Source organism: Silene latifolia, chromosome 9, assembly GCF_048544455.1.
Source record: "Silene latifolia isolate original U9 population chromosome 9, ASM4854445v1, whole genome shotgun sequence".
In the NCBI taxonomy this organism is placed as follows: domain Eukaryota; kingdom Viridiplantae; phylum Streptophyta; class Magnoliopsida; order Caryophyllales; family Caryophyllaceae; genus Silene; species Silene latifolia.
In genome coordinates, this window is record NC_133534.1 from 4,879,127 (window position 1) to 4,896,631 (window position 17,505).

General features: G+C 34.8%; 2 protein-coding genes across 2 annotated transcripts; one reads left to right on the forward strand and one right to left on the reverse strand.

Moving 5' to 3' along the window:
• Window positions 1-5,049: 5,049 nt before the first annotated feature.
• Window positions 5,050-13,159, forward strand: LOC141598819 (putative phospholipid-transporting ATPase 9). Its single transcript, XM_074418612.1, has 11 exons — window positions 5,050-7,014; window positions 7,797-9,184; window positions 9,398-9,508; window positions 9,611-9,887; window positions 9,969-10,057; window positions 10,143-10,251; window positions 10,462-10,671; window positions 10,940-11,065; window positions 11,152-11,250; window positions 11,348-11,539; window positions 12,174-13,159. Exons 1-11 carry the CDS (start codon window positions 6,613-6,615, stop codon window positions 12,798-12,800), a joined length of 3,630 nt encoding a protein of 1,209 aa, XP_074274713.1. The 5' UTR covers window positions 5,050-6,612; the 3' UTR covers window positions 12,801-13,159.
• Window positions 13,160-13,970: 811 nt separating this feature from the next.
• On the reverse strand, window positions 13,971-15,176 carry LOC141600292 (F-box protein CPR1-like). The gene has a single exon (XM_074420489.1). The coding sequence runs from the start codon at window positions 15,174-15,176 to the stop codon at window positions 13,971-13,973; it is 1,206 nt and encodes a 401-aa protein (XP_074276590.1).
• Window positions 15,177-17,505: the final 2,329 nt, after the last annotated feature.

Genomic DNA, 17,505 nt, shown 5'->3' on the forward strand with positions numbered 1-17,505 from the left:
AAAGGCAAATATATCTGTTTTAAACTTAAGACAGGTTATATATATTTTTGTAAGAGAAATTAAACAAAAGCATAATACAAAAGATTTGTCTTATTCTCCTAAACTCTTATATATCCATGTGAGATATTATTTAACTCGTTTTATTATTAAGACAAATACCCGACTTCCGAAAGACTAGCTAATAAATACGGAGTAAATGACTATGTAGACATATAAAAGCATTACTTTTATCCACGTCCATGATTTTGGTACGTGCATATTTCAGCATGCGAACTACCTCCACTAATTTAAAGTATACATAGATTTGATTTGTCATCCACAAATATTAGTTTACGTTGCTACAATGTTAGTCTTAAAATGGAAGAAATATGTTTGTGCATGTTAAAAAGTAAAGAAGGCATAGCACTATTCTAGGTTTCTAGGGTTAAAGTTAGGAAATAAAGAAAAAGAAACTATGACATGTACCAATGCACGTTAAATTTAGAGCATGATATAATTTGCTTTGAAAGATATTAAGATAGTGACTCAAAGATGATTTTGATTTTTTTTTTTTTTAAAAAAAAAAAAAAAAAAAAAAAAAAAACTCATACTGATGAGTGGGAATCCTCTGTCCCATTTGGTGTCTCAATGTGTGTGTCACTCCAATCACCTTCTAACACATCGACAAATTAATATAATTATTGCAATATTTTATTTTGCAACAAGTGATTTGTCAAAAGGTGAGTGGAGTGGCACACACAATGGGATATAAAAGTGGGACAGAAGATCTTTATTGCACACTGACATACTCCTTTCGTCCTGATTATTTATTTATCTATTTCATTTTGAATGTCTCAATTAATTGTTTACCTTTTTATTTTGGGAATGTCTTTGATAGACAATTTGATTATTCACAATTTAATTTTGTCCATTTGTCATTCTATAATTGGCCCATTCTTCTTTCATGAGTCTCTCTGCCGAAATTAAAGATAAACAAATGACCGGAACGGAGGTAATAAGTCATACCTTGGCTAAATCATGTAATTTAATTGAAATGCAACCATTTATCGATAATGAGTTCAAATGATGATAAATGACCTTGTGATTTTATTTTTATTATTATATCTTAAAAGATTCACTTTTGAATACATAGTAGAGGAAAACAATTATTAAAGTGTTTTACGGAGTTTTAAAGACATGAACATTGTTATCATTTTTTTATCTTTCACAAGTCAATTATCTAATATCAGTATTAATCTTGTGATTCTCTGTCCCATTTTGTGTTTCATTTTATGTACCACTATATTCACCTTGTAACACATCATTAGTTTAAGAGAATTTGCTATCAATTTTATCATGTAAATGATGATGTGTCGCAAGATTAAGGTAATGGGATAGGAGATGGGACACAAAAGTGGGACAGGTGATTTCAACTCTGGTTCACTTGTTATAAATTAAAGCCTTAAAGGTAGCAAATTATATTCTATTTTAATATTTTTTTTTAGGGAATATTCTATTTTAATGTTGTAAGCATAGAAATTGGAAAGATGTTATATTGCACTTTTGTTGAGCACAATCAACGTTTTTTCCCTTTTTTTTTTTTAGAAAACTAAACAAATGTTTATGGATGCATTAAATGATAGCTTTAAATTTGGTTTAGCCATTTCTAATAATTAACACACGATTATGACATGTAACAACCTTCTCATATCTCGATAGTTCTATTTAGTGACTTGGCAAGACATACACTTCTTTCCGAATTGGAGTTTTGATATGCTTAATACATCAAATTTTGTTTACAAAGATACATTGCATATGTCTCTTCCTATATGCATGCATTTGTTTGGCTATGTTTATGCATTTTTCACGGCTCTAACTTAGTCATAAAGTAATTTCAAAAAAAAAAGTTAGTCATAAAGTTAGGTACTCCCTTTATTTCATAGGTTAACCACAATATAACTATTAAAAAATGTCGAATTCTTGATATTTTATGCTGAAAGGAGCGATTTTACATATCATACTTTTAAAGTCTATTGCGTCTCATTTTCATTGTTGCTTTCTTAGTTTCTGTCATAGGGGTGAATAAAATAGCTCATAATCTTGCTCAAGAAGCTCTTTTGTAAACTATGCTATTTGTTGTTGTCAAAAAAAAAAAAAAAAAACATATCATACTAGTACAATTTTAACTCTTAATAAAGTGTCATGCATGAGTTGTTAATATTCCTTTCGACAACATGTACTCCTTGCAATTTTCAGGATTTCATGTAAAATCCGTCAGTCACGCTCAACAAAAACATCTTGTAATAATGTAATGCATTTTACTACAGTATATAGACTTTTTCTTATTATTTGTCACAGTTACCGACATTTAGTCCTCCTTAAGTACATTCGTTTTATAGTTAAAACAGGTCAAATATTATCATCTTTAGATACAAGGACAATTTTGTGTTATTATCTAGGTTATTAATTTGCTTTAACTTTTGTCTTTATATCTAAATGAGTAATATTTAACCCATTTTAACTATAAAATGAAAAAAAAGTTATCTTAAATAAAAATTATGTTTACTCTAGCTATACTGTACAACAATTGGTCATTGCTCACGTAGTGAATCACATTTTGTAGGAAAATCGACTAGGTAAACAAAAGATACTAAAATATTCAATGGTAGGGCCCAGCTATAACACACGTCACCATTTAGATCCTCTCGTCTCTGAAATTTATGCTATTATTACACCTAGATATAGTCACGTACTCTTACAAGTACTCTACTAAAGTCGACGACTGCAGCCTGCATATTTAGTCATTTATCACATTTTTGTCAAGCTCTTGGATATCCTACCTTCTTATAGTTGGACAATCTAGGATAGGGTTTTACTCGATTTTATTGCGTATATATATTAATATCGGTTGATTTCGGTTTTAATTTAATTAATTTAGAGAACGATATGTATATGAGTAAATTAGCATGAAATTTGAAATATGAACATGTTGCATGCTTACATAGTTATATTGGTATGTTTACATTAATACTCCAGTATACAAAAAAATTAATATTAATATTTGTAAATTTAAATCAAAAGTAACCTAAACAAATCTTACTACATCTCTGTAATCCTAATCATCATCTTATTAGATTATTAAATCGATCGTTTAAATATATCCACCTTATTCCAAAGTAAATGGTGTTTGACTAATTGAAATATTACATGATGGTTTAAAATATCACAGAGATATTTGAGCTATGACCTATGATGGAGGTGTAATTTGAATCTGGATTCTTGTTTATGTCATTATGCATGAGTGGTTAATGATGACTTAGCAAGTAAGCGTTAGCCATAAAACATTAATTAGATATTTTGGCCTTCATACAGTCGTAAATATTTACAGTTTTATGACCAGGGACGAAGTTAGGTTTAAATTTTATATCGGATTTTCTAATATGTGCCCTTTGGGCACATGTTAATAAGTTAATTATAGAAAATATGATGAGAATATTTCACTAATTATGTTAAATGTGAGTTTGTAAATCTATTTTTCATAATTTATTCTCAACAAAGTTTATTTAATTAGCTTATTAACATGTGCCCTAAGGGCACATGTTAGAAAAACCCATTTTATATAGGGCCGAAACATTAATCTTTTCTGTATTTCGAATTGTAGTTACTTTTTTTTCAAAAAAAAAAAAATAGTAATCGCCCGGGTCATGACCTGATCAGCTTGTGCCTAGCTTCGTCTCTGCATTTATCTCAATCATTTGTTCCCTTATACAAAGAATATAAAAGAAAAACAAATAAATTGAACAAGAAAAAAATTATTTATAAATTAATATTTAACCTGTTTACATGTAATACGGATATAACCATCCTACTAAAGACTGTACTTCAACATTATTGTTTGATGCTATGAGTAGCTGCTCTACATGTCACTTCCACAAATATTCTAGTTGTGACTGTTTTCTATTCACTCATTCGTAAGAGACAAAAGTGGTTTAACTAACAAGGTGATTACTATCCTCTAATTTTAATTTAATTTAATGTTGATTATCACATAATTTGTTGTCGTGGCAGCCATACTATAAGCCAGGCTAGTGCAACGGGTGACATTTAGTCAACGTTTTTAATAATCTTAAACTTTTCCTATTTTTTTCCCTTTAAAAAACTGTATCAAACGTCTTATATTTGAAAATAATTTAATAACTTTAGTTAGGTACTTGTATTATTTATTTAATTTTATGGTTTAATATATAGGTTAGTCACAAATGTGAGATCATTTCAATTAGTGGTAGATGTATCCCAGGATAAGGTGATACTAGACTCGACATGTAATACTCGCCCAATATTCCAAATTTATTTTAAAAAGTTTAAAATACGAATTATTTTGTAAACATTTTTTTGTTAAAATTATAATCATCCTTATCCTATTTATCTTCTCTTCATTCTTCATTTCTCACACTTCATTTTTCACAAAATGAAATGATATTGTATAACCTCTTTTAATTGATATCCATGTGAATAAATAAATAAATAATAATCAATGAATTGAGATAAGATCAATTACATCACTGTTTATGTCCTATTTTATCTCCCACTACTTTTTATTAGACTGAAAAACTTCACCGACCGCAATCAAATCAACAAATTACTTTACCGACGGAATTGTTATTCTGTCGGTATTTTCCAAATGTTAATCGACAATATCTCTTCTAATTTATCTTCCAACAAAAAGTTAACGAGATTTACCTTATTATTTTGAATAATTAATGCTTTTTGATGATTGATGTACGTTCGTTAGATGAAGACTTAGTGAGACATGTACATAAGATGTGACATGTAAACGAGAATCTGAGGTAGGTGATTCAGAATTGTATGAATCAGAATTATTTTCATTTTTTTTCGAGGAAATGAATTTTACGTTACCAAATAATATATTTTGGAATGAAGTAGATTGAGGAAAGAGTAAATGAAGATATAATAATTTGTCTAAGGTAAAATCCAAGCCATTGATTACTGATGTAGAGAAAAATTTGTTAGTGGTGTATAAGCAAGAATTTTTTTATATCTAGTTGACCCAACAATATATGTCCATATCAATTCAAAAAACTTCATTGAAACTAAATTCATCTAAATATATGGTATGCCACCTTTAGCTCCAAATGTAAAAGAACATCAAAATAACATATCTCAATCGAAAAACTTTCTATTTTATAATATTACGCCGTATTATGTCCATAAAAAAATACGTTAAAATAAAATTCTTTTTAATTCTCTATTAATGTTACTCACTCAATTCCTTTTTCTCTTAATCCAACATAGTGATTTTTGTGACACATGGTTGAGTACTTTAATTTATATGTATGGCTCATTTTTATTCATCTAGCTTTGGAGAAAAAGAAGATTGATACAAAAGTAAACAAATGAGGATAAAAAAAGGGGTAAAGTAAAGGCAATCACCAAAAAACAATCCCTAGAAAAAATAAATAAATAATTATATCAACAATAATAAATTAGGGTCATATTTTTAGACATCAATTGTTGAATTCTTCTCTTATTGTAGCTCCCAAATCAAAATAAAAAATCTTCAATTTCATCTCAATTTGTCTTATTATATTTCCAATTTAAATTTATTAAAAAAACAATTATTACCTTTTGGAATATTCTAATTATTACTTTGTCATAAATTCTTTCAAGCTTTAAATCCCTTCTTCAAAAATTTTCCCTCCATTGGTGGGGTTGTTGATTCTTGATCATAGTTGGAGATTCTAATTAATTTTTTAATCACAACTATTATTTCAATATTATATTTTGGTGGGTGTTTTTGTTGAATTTTGTTGGATTATAAGGGTACAAAGTCAAACATTAAGGTATGATCTTCAACTCTTCATTTAAAATTTCAAAGAACAACATTTTGGAGAAAGTGAAACTTCAATCACTCATAAATTTATCTTCTTTTTCACTTTTCTCCATATTTTATCACCCTTCTTCAATGTATACACTTCTTCATTATCATTTTTCATATTTTTTTTAGTTAAATGTTTGTATAAATTAATTTTCTTTGTTCTTTGTATTTGTAAAATTTATAGTTTGTAAAAAGAGTTGTAAATTTTTAGTTTTTACTCCAAAGTTTTAAACTTTTGGTGTTTTTATGAGTTGGGTAATTATTAGTATACCTTAATCCAGCTAAAATAATACTAATCACTTTAGTTATTGTAGATTTTTCTCCAAAGTTTTGAACTTTTTGTGTTTTTATGATTTGGGTAATCATTAGTTTTGTAATTTCTTACCTTACTCCAGCTGAATTACCCATTAATCACTTAACATACGCAAATTATACTATAAGACCGTCGTATGGTGCGACCAGTTGAAGCTGTTTTCAAACATTGTTTACTGGGGTTTTGAGCTTATGAAATCAGGAATTTCTTGGGTTTCTAATTGTAATTTAGTGGATTGTATTATATTATTTAATCCCAAGTAAATACATTTTGGTAGGAGGCAAAAAATTTAAAAAAAGTTGCAATTTTTATTGGAAATTGTGACTTCTTGAAGAAATTGTTTACTGTTTTTAGTTCTTGGATTTCTTCATAGTTTTCTTGGAGCTTAGTTTAATTAATTTAATTAGTTAATTAATTAAGAAAAATGGTTAATACTGGTAAAAGGAGGAAGAAATTAAGGTTTAGTAAGATCTATTCATTTCATTGTGGAAGAGCATCATTTCCTGAGGAAGAACAGTCACAAATTGGAGGACCTGGATTTTCTAGGGTTGTTTTCTGTAATGAGCCTAATAATTTTGAAACCCCAGTAAGAATTTACCCTGGTAATTATGTTAGTACTACTAAATATACTCTTGCAACTTTTATTCCTAAAAGTTTGTTTGAGCAATTTAGAAGGGTGGCAAATTTCTATTTTCTTGTTACTGGGATTTTAGCCTTCACTCCTTTGGCACCGTATAGCGCGGTCAGTGCTATTGTTCCTTTGATTTTTGTTATTGGGGTGAGTATGTTGAAGGAGGCTATTGAAGATTGGCGGCGAAAACAACAGGTTTGTATAATCTGTCTTGCCTGTTTCTTGTGTTTCCTGTTGAGGTTTCTGTTTGTTATTTTATATGCTGGCCCTTTACACTTTCGTGGCGATGCATGTATGACCGTTTCTGTTATTTGCAGTGGCGGACACAGAAATTATTAATACGAAAATTAGAAGTTTTAGACTGTCAATCAGAAAAAAGTGGCCAAATGGCACAAAAAAGTTTTCAATTTTCTGGTGTCTGTGGACCCGGATTCTGAAATGTGCATCCGCCAGTGATCGCCTGTACTGTGAAGTTTCTGCAGTATGTATGACAGTTTATGTTATTTGCAGTGGCGGACACAGAAATTATTAATACGGAAATTAGAAGTTTTAGACTGTCAATCAGAAAAACTGGCCAAATGGCACAAAAAAGTTTTCAATTTTCTGGTGTCTGTTGACCCGGATTCTGAAATGTGCATCCGCCAGTGATCGTCTGTACTGTGAAGTTTCTGCAGTATGTATGACAGTTTATGTTATTTGCAGTGGCGGACACAGAAATTATTAATACGAAAATTAGAAGTTTTAGATTGTCAATCAGAAAAAAGTGGCAAAGTGGCACAAAAAAGTTTTCAATTTTCTGGTGTCTGTGGACCCGGATTCTGAAATGTGCATCCGCCAGTGATCGTCTGTACTGTGAAGTTTCTGCAGTATAAGTAGGTTAAAACTGATGAGATTAAACTTGAGCAAATTAGTTTATCATGAGAAATTAATTAATTTGTAGGCGCAGTTCATGATCGTTGAAGTGATGAATTTTCCAGGATATAGAGGTGAACAACAGAAAAGTGAAAATACATAAAGGAAATGGAGTGTTTGAAGTATCGGAATGGAGGTATCTCAAAGTAGGAGATGTAGTTAAGGTTGAGAAAGACGAGTTCTTTCCAGCGGATATTGTTTTACTTGCATCTAGTTTTGAGGACGCGGTATGCTATGTGGAAACTACGAATCTTGATGGAGAGACTAATTTGAAGCTGAAACAAGCATTAGAAGTGACATCATCATTGCTTGATGACTCAAGCTTGAACGATTTCCGTGCTACCATAAGATGTGAAGACCCTAATGCCAGTTTATATACCTTCATAGGAAGTATGGATTTTGAGGGGCAACAGTATCCACTCAGCCCACAACAGCTTCTGCTTAGGGCCTCGAAACTCAGGAATACCGATTACATATATGGTACGGTGATTTTCACGGGTCAAGACACGAAGGTTATGCAAAATGCTACTGAACCACCTTCTAAGAGAAGTAGTCTTGAAAAAAAGATGGATAAAATTATCTATTTTATGTTTCTTGTACTGTTTTTAATGGCGTTTGTTGGATCGGTTGTTTTTGGTGTTACTACAAAGGAAGACCTCGATAATGGTGAGATGAAACGATGGTACCTCAGACCTGATAACGCGCGAGTTTACTTTGATCCTAAACGGACTTCACTTGCAACGTTTTTTCACTTGCTGACTGCACTCATGCTGTACAGTAATTTGATCCCTATTTCCTTGTATGTGTCTATAGAGATTGTAAAAGTCCTACAAAGCGTTTTCATCAACCGGGATATACATATGTACTATGAGGAGACTGATAAGCCAGCCAATGCCCGTACCTCAAATCTTAACGAGGAACTAGGTCAAGTAGATACAATACTTTCTGATAAGACGGGTACATTGACCTGTAACTCCATGGAGTTTATCAAGTGTTCTATTGCAGGAATTGCTTATGGCCGTGGTATTACTGAGGTTGAGAGGGCTATGGCTAAGAGAAAAGGGTCACCTTTATTAAGTCGTCTGTCTAGTGGTTCACGGTTATCAGTGGGACCGGTTGATGGTCAGAGTGAGGCGGAGGCCAAGTCTTTTGGCAAGGTAAATTCTGGGATCAAAGGGTTTAACTTTACGGATGAAAGGATTATGAATGGCAGTTGGGTTGATGAGCCACAATCAGAAGTTATTCAATTGTTCTTTCAGTTGTTAGCTGTATGTCACACGGTGATTCCTGAAGTAGATGAAGAAACCGGAAAGGTTTCTTATGAGGCCGAGTCACCAGATGAAGCGGCTTTTGTGATTGCAGCTAGAGAACTTGGGTTTGAGTTCTATAAAAGAACTCAAACTACAGTCTTATTGCACGAATTGGATCCCGTTTCTGGCCAGAACATTGACAGGTTAGATTATTCATTCTATAACCCTGACATATAAAACTTGGCTTGAGTTGTGGCAATGCCAAATAAAAAAAGACGATAAATTTATGTACCAACACCAACACGGTGTCTATTCTAGCAAAGCAGGCACCTTCATGGCACTGGAGCAATGTTGTTACCAGTGAAACACAATGTGATGCTTGTGATACGTTCTAACGATTTGATTCCTGTGTACAGGGAATACAGAATCCTAAGTATCTTGGAGTTCAATAGCACGAGGAAAAGGATGTCGGTAATTGTTCAGACGGAAGATAAGAGAATATTTCTACTTTCCAAGGGTGCTGACAGGTCTAAATTAAAGCAATATAACTCATGTTTCTTTTCCCTAATTTTAACATAAACACGACAGTTTCTAAAAATGAACTCCCTGTTGTATCTATTTTCGTTCAGTGTCATGTTTCCACGGCTAGCCACTTCTGGTAACAACTTCGAGAAGAAGACAAAAGACCATATACATGAGTATGCTGATGCTGGACTGAGGACTTTGATACTCGCCTATCGTGAAATAAGTGAGGAAGAATATAGAGAGTTCGAAGAGAAATTTAATACTGCTAGAAATGCCATCAGCACAGACCGGGAAACACTAATTGAGCAAGTCGCAGAAACAATTGAAAAAGATTTGGTTCTTCTTGGTGCCACAGCAGTTGAGGATAAACTCCAACGCGGGGTAAGGTTTTTTTTTTTCTCGAGATCATCAGCTTGCAGAGTGCTGGAAAATATCTAATTTGTGAGAGGGTTTTATATATAGGTGCCAGAATGCATTGATAAGCTTGCACAAGCGGGAATAAAGATATGGGTCTTGACCGGAGATAAGATGGAGACAGCTATCAATATAGGGTATGTTTCCTTCGTGTAGCGGTCTTTATTTTTCACTATAGCTCATAACATTATTACATGATAAACGTCGCTTGGTGAACTGCAGGTTTGCTTGTAGTTTGTTGAGACAGGGAATGAGGCAAATAATCATCAACTTAGAGACACCAGAAATCAGAGCATTGGAGAAAATGGGTGACAAGTATGCCATCACTAGGGTGAGTTGCGCACAAACGGCACAATGGAGATGAGAATTCGGTCAAGTCAGGTCAAACTGTCTTGACCCTCATTTCTACTGAATATTACTCCCTCCGTTTTAGTCAATTAGCCATGTTTGATTTTTTTTTTTTTCACTATATTATCAAAGCGGCAGTGAAAGTGAATAGATATATCAAAGTTACTGATGTTCTACTTTTTACATATTGTAGGCATCAAAGGCATGTGTGCTCAAGCAGCTTAATGATGCAATGGCGCAAATTATTTCATCAGAAGCAGGTTCCGAGGCACATGCTTTAATCATGGATGGGAAATCTCTTGCATATGCTCTAGAAGATGATATGAAGAACTTATTCCTCAGGCTTGCAATCAATTGCGCTTCAGTTATCTGTTGCCGTTCATCTCCTATACAGAAAGCATTGGTATGATTACTGACTGTTTCCGCGACCATTATAAATTCCAAGTGCTATTCTGTATTATAAATTTATATTCTACACTTTCTGTTACTTTTATTCTTCTCCAAAATAAAAACGGCAAATGATTTAAGAAAAACAACAAAAATATTTTGAGAGAAAAAAAATGTAATTTGCATAAAATGTAATTTTCCAACAAAGAAATAGGTCACGAGAAAAAGAGGGACTATGTTTTTCCGACATGTTTTCTAATTATCATTTTGGCGGAACTATATAGGTCACCAGACTGGTGAAAAACGGGACAAATAGAACAACATTAGCAATAGGTGACGGAGCTAATGACGTGGGAATGCTTCAAGAAGCTGATATTGGCATCGGAATTAGTGGTGTTGAAGGAATGCAGGTATGCAATTCAGCCTCTGTACGTATTGGTTCCTCGTAATTTAAGTTATGACAGCTCAATTAATCTCAGTTTTTGTCATATGGCAGGCTGTAATGTCCAGTGATATTGCTATTGCACAATTTCGGTTTTTGGAGCGTTTGTTGCTTGTACATGGACACTGGTGCTACAGACGGATAAGCTCAATGGTACCATCTCTTCTCGAAAAAAATCCACTAGAGTAACTGTAACTGAATATTTTAGAGTAAAAACTAATATTTGGAGGGTCATCTGATGTCTTGGCAGATCTGCTATTTCTTCTACAAGAACATTGTTTTTGGAGTGACAGTTTTCTTGTTCGAAGGATACGCATCCTTTTCTGGACAACCGGCATATAATGATTGGTTTTTGACACTCTATAATGTCGTGTTTACTTCACTGCCTGCGGTTGCTTTGGGAGTGTTTGATCAGGATGTCTCTGCACGTTACTGTCTCAAGGTACACAACTCATTACTGACGCGTATTTTTACTTGGTTGTAGACATTTTTTATGTTAATATTTTTAAATTTAACTTTCTGAAACTCTTTTTAAAAGGAAACCGCAAAATTCTGAATTTCTTTGAAGGTTTCTGAAAATAAAAAATCATAACTCACAAGTCGGTAAGAGCAGGTGGTACCGTGGTAGTGAGTTAGTTTAGACCTGTCATAGGGGGACGATGGGGTCATCTATGTCGAATCAGATCACTGGGAGCTCAGGTTGAGTGAGTGCACTTACGGCTGAGCAAAAAATATTCGATCCGATTTTTTTTTCTGAATCCGATCCGAAATCCGAAAAAAATGATAATTTTAATTTCTTTGAAGGTTTCTGAAAATAAACAATCATATCTCCGAATTTTCGGATCGGATGTGGATCAGGAAAAATGATAATTTTAAATTCGGATATCCGATCCGGTTTTGAAATCCAGATCGGGATAACCCGGTTTTGCTCAGCCCTAACTATTAATGGGTCATTTCGGCAGTTTTGGTTTAGGTCATTTTCGGGATAGTGGTTTGGGCGGGATCAGTTTTTCAGGTCTAAGTATACTCCCCCAATCGTATATATTCACGTCACAGTTGTGTGCTGTGTCTGGCAGTTTCCCTTACTATATCAAGAAGGTGTCCAAAACGTCCTCTTCAGTTGGCTCAGAATACTCGGCTGGATGGTCAACGGAATGTGCAGCGGAATTATCACTTTCTTCTTCTGCAAGAAAGCCCTATCATATCAGGCGTTCAGTAACAACGGAAAACCAGCTGACATGGAAATATTCGGAGCAACAGTGTACACGTGTGTCGTTTGGGTGGTTAACTGTCAGATGGCGCTCTTCATTAGCTACTTCACCTTAATCCAACATATCGTCATTTGGGGTGGAATTGCTCTATGGTACTTTTTCCTCCTGGTTTATGGCTCAGTTGACTCCAGTAGATCAACAACAGCATATTTGGTATTTCTCGAGTCACTAGCCCCGTCACTAAAGTACTGGCTCCTGACACTTTTCGTGGTGGTCTCCGCTTTAGTCCCGTATGTCACTTACTCGTCTCTTCAAATGAGGTTCCTTCCCATGTACCATGAAATGATTCAATGGATACGGCTTGAGGGCAAAACGGAGGACCCTGAGTACTGCAGCATGGTCCGTCAAAGATCCATACGACCTACAACAGTTGGGTATACAGCCCGTGCAGCCGCCAGTCGGAAGGAAAGACGCCGGAGTAAAGGCGGATGATGTTATTTTGACAAACAGGTCGAACCAATGTAGGGGCTGTCTGGGTCGGGTTTTTTTATCCGAATTTTGTGGGGAGGTTCATCAGCTCCTGCTCAGGGTCTCACTGGATTCGAGGCTATGTACAGATCAGAAGTATACCGAAAAAATGTATTATATGTGTCAGTGTGAATAGGGCAGGAAAATGTGAATTTTTGTGAACTGTACATTCTCGTTCTTCCTTTGTATCAGTGGAGAGTGGCGACACTAGTGCTCGATTGCTCGTAGAGAGTAGCTTATAATCGTCGAGAATGTTTGTACAGAAACAGAACTTCAGTGTGCATATAACAAATATTGGGATTTTGTTTCCCTGTTTTAACTGATATATTGAGTTGTCTTTGCTACGCCAGTGATTTCCACAGAGTTCATCAAATGCTGCAAATTTATCACTGTCGAGTCGAGCTCACAAACAAACAAGCAATGAAAATGAACTGCACTCTTGTCTTTTCGGACTCTTCTAACATCAATGTCATCACCCAAAGAAGAAACTATGAAAAACCGCCCTAGCCACCCTATACCCACGGCACACTCCGCCCTGACGACCAATTCAAAGTTACTCACCAGAAAACTATAGTTTTGACTATGACAAAATAAAATAAAATAGCTAACTAAACTGATTGCACTTCATTTTATTGTGAAGTGACAGTTTATCGATGTCGTTCCAAGCAAACATTTACCTGTCAAATTGTTAGGCTAAACCACCAGCGCGAGCAATCCTGCCTTCTAATGATAGCACAACATGACAGCAATAATTAAGAACTTGAATTTAAACGGAAACTTAAATAGAAGTGATTATCAAACAATTGCGTTGACAATTCCAGTAACAGCTGGGTTAAAAGTAGAGCAAAGCATAAGTTTAATAGTTTGATTATATTCAAGTCTTCAAAAAAGATTAAACATATGATGGCAATTAGGACCCAGAAGACCCTAGTAAACGATTTCAAGAAAGTTAACTCGCCAAAAGCTGACCAGACGAGTAAGACCTACGGAAAACTGAACCTAAGACCACTCTAAACGATTTTGAGTAACTTAGGACGCCAAAAGCTGACCATCATAAGGACAGCCATGCAAAGTGATCCTCTAATTTCTTCCTCTGGGATTTCTTTTCCGCACCAAATCATCATGTTTTCTTAGTTAGAACAAATCCAACTGCGTGGTTTGTTCTCCAATTCCTTTTCCTTCCTTAAACAATACCATGCTCTCCACATAAGTAGACAAGTAAAGTGAGAAACAATCTACGCTTATCTCTTTTAATGCCGTGTCTTCGTGTGTTACTACATCAGTTGAAGTGACGACATTCTCGTTTCTGCCTCCGGAATAAATATTATGACCACCCTTCACAATGATAACTTCTCCATTCTTTCTAAAACCAAAAGCCCGTGGCATGGCACAAGGATGTAACTTAGCAATATCGAAATCAAACATCTTCGTCCAAGATTTAGCAACCCCATCTTCTTTCATAAGCCAGACATTACAAGTCTTAATTGCATCATTGTAATTCCGCTGAATCAAAGTCAAATTCCCCTTACACTCCTCGACATACAAATCCATGTCCCGGGTAAATGTTGACTCATTCTCTGTTAAAATTTCCGGCACCTGTAAGATCTCGAAAGTCTCCGTAGACATATGAAATTTGAGGATCACATATTTATGATGATAGCCAACCCAATAAACAGAACCATTACTGAAACACGGGATATATCCCCTATATTCGGAGTCATGCCGTTTAATTAAGTAGCTAGGACCATCACCGATAACCCTCCAGCACCCAGTTTTTAAACTAAAAACCTCAACTTGTGTTGGTGGTCTTGTCGTCTGTGGGTTCTTCCAATGTACAGTATCCAGGTCTACGACTCGAACCACCTTGTAATCATCCGAAATAGAATCAAACCCAAACCCACAAGCAGATTGATATGGACCATGAGTTTTAAATACCATTATAGGCCGCGGAACGTGAACAAACTTCCTTATAGATGGGTTCCAAAGTATAATAAGAGTGCCCTCATGTCCTCCAAAATCATCAACCAAGCAAAGTACACCGTTTACGCAACCCGCCACAGTAAAGCAGTTATTATGGAAAGGGATAAGCAATCCTTGAGATCGAAAACCGGAAAAAGTGTCATCATCAGGTTCAAAATGGTAAATTTCTTTATTGTCGAGGGTAAAATAACGAAGTAACAACTGGGAATTGGTGTGTTGTGCAATGTGGGTCGAGATAAAATCAGGACTAGCGATTAAAGAGAGGAATGATTTGGACAAAATTGTGCATTTTATTAGGGTTTTTACCCCCAATCTGTGTAAGATGTCAGTGCTAATTTCAGTCGGTAAATTATCCCACATTTTTGCAGCAGTAAAAATAAACAAAGTAAATTGCGAAGATTGAAGACGAGAAGAGACCTTACTGCTAGAAGAGAAGAGGCTCAGAGCAACGAATTGCAAGGTGAGAGAGAACAATTAAGCTAGGTTATTTTCGAGTTAATGTTTAATTGTTTATAAGGCTGGGTTATTTTTAGGTCGAGCTGGATCATTTTGGATCGGATTGTTTGGGTTAGAATTCGTTTAAAATAAGTTATTTTGTTCACTTAGGGTTTATTAGGTCGATTTGGGTCACTTTTGGCTTAGAACATGTACTATAAAGAGAAGAGTTTCATCCTCTTATTTCTTATCTCTTCCTCTAATGTTTTGACACCTCGTCATCTCTTTCCTCCACTGCATTTTCCACTATCTATATCTTCTTCCTCTTCTATTCTTTAATTTTTCTCCTATAATAGAGAGGATCCTCTTACATTATTTTTCTTATTATTTTAATTTTTATAAAATATAAAAAATAAAAAAGATAGTCACAAGGGCCAAGATGAGCTTTCCTCTAAAATTAGAGGAAGAAGCTATCTTCCTCTTGTTAAGAGGATGGATACTAGAGAACCCACAATAGAGAGGATCTCCTCTTAGAGGAGATAGAATGCTAAGAGGAGAGGTGATCCTCTCTATTGTACATGCTCTTAGAGCATGTACAATAGAGAGTATGAAATGATCCTCTTATTTTTTCATTCCCCCACTATTTTTATGACACCTCAATTTGTTTTTCATTTACTTTATTTTTCATTTTCACCATCCTCTTCCTTAAATCTTTTCTTATTTTTTACTACAATAGAGAGGATCCTCTAAAATTATTATTCTTACTTTAAATAATCCACAAATTTAATAAATAAATAAATTATTAGGCACATAGCAAACAAGGATTGGTTAATGGGCACAAGGGCCAAGATTAGTTTTCCTCTAAAATTAGAGGAAGAAGGCATCTTCCTCTTACCAAGAGGATGCATACTAGTATGTCCACAATAGAGAGGACCTCCTCTTAGATGAGAGAGAGTGCTAAGAGGAGGGGTAATCCTCTCTATTGTACATGCTCTTAGGTCACTTTCAAGTCGGACAGTTCGGGTCACACTTTTCGGGACAATTTTGGTTTCGGGTTATTCGGGTAAGGCCAACTTTGTCAGGTCTTATTACAAGCGTGGTACTGTCAAAGTGTCAATCGGACCAGATGAATCGATTCTAAGCCGAGTTATCTCAGATCAAGCCGGTTTTAAGTTTTGTTGGAGTATCGCTTACCGAGGCGTTCTCTTAATGGGTAGACCTTAGACCCTCGTGTTTTTTTTTTAATTCGCAAGAGTCATGGATCGAACTCATGTTGAGTGATTACATGTTTAAGAGATGAGAACCCTTACCAATTACCACTCATCAGGGCCGTCTCTGAGATTTCAGGCCCTGTGCGAAATCTTAATTCGGGGCCCTAATGCCCTATATTGTATTTTTCAACTTAAAGTATAAATTTAATCCCGACTACTAAGGTATTTGAGCCCTATTAAATTAAGATGGCATAAAGATGAGACAATCTTTATAAATTTTATTAAATTTATATTAAATTAAGGTGGCATAAAATTATATTAAAGTAGAAAGACGGTCGGGATTAAACTATATTTAACTTAGCTCAAATATTTAGGTTCAAAATGTAAGTTTGTCAAAAAAAAAAATTACAGCAATGGTAGTCAAACCTGGGATGCCATACTACATCAAACACTTAACAGCACAATTAGAACCACTAGACTGCATTTACATTGTATGTTAAAAACCCATTGTCAAAACTTTCTTATCTAATATCCGGCAGGCTTCCAAGACCAGTTTTGGGCCAAAATTTTTGGGGGCCTGTGCGAGCGCTCGGGCCGCACACCCTCAAAGACGGGCCTGCCACTCATTCCTAGAGCCCGTAGAGATGTCAATCGGCTCAGAAAAGTCGGGGTTCGAGTTGGGTCAGGCCGGGTCGGTATGTTGGGTAAGCTATCCTTTCTTGTCGTGTCGGTCATTTCAAAATATGGGATCAGGCCGGGTCAGGTTTGAGTTGGATTATTATATAGTCAATTTATTCAATCGCATTACTTCAATTTTTACCATTAAAATTAGTTTTTCGACCATTATTTGATTAAGTTACTGCATCACACGTTCAAGCAACCAAGGGCCCAAGAAAGAAGGGGCATCATGATCGATGAAACTAAACACTAAATTGCTTTTATTTTCATCAATTTTAGGCTTAATAATTGACGAGTCATCAATTTAATCGGGTTCATATCGGTTAGGTTTTGGTTCGGGTTCAAATCACTGATTATCGGGTCAT

Coding starts and splice junctions, on each gene's coding strand:
- LOC141598819 (XM_074418612.1), top strand. CDS start 6,613: ATGGTTAATACTGGTAAAAGGAGGAAGAAATTAAGGTTTAGTAAGATC. Junction 10,058..10,142: donor GAGACAGCTATCAATATAGG/GTATGTTTCCTT, acceptor GGTGAACTGCAG/GTTTGCTTGTAGTTTGTTGA. Junction 11,251..11,347: donor ACAGACGGATAAGCTCAATG/GTACCATCTCTT, acceptor ATGTCTTGGCAG/ATCTGCTATTTCTTCTACAA.
- LOC141600292 (XM_074420489.1), bottom strand. CDS start 15,176: ATGTGGGATAATTTACCGACTGAAATTAGCACTGACATCTTACACAGA.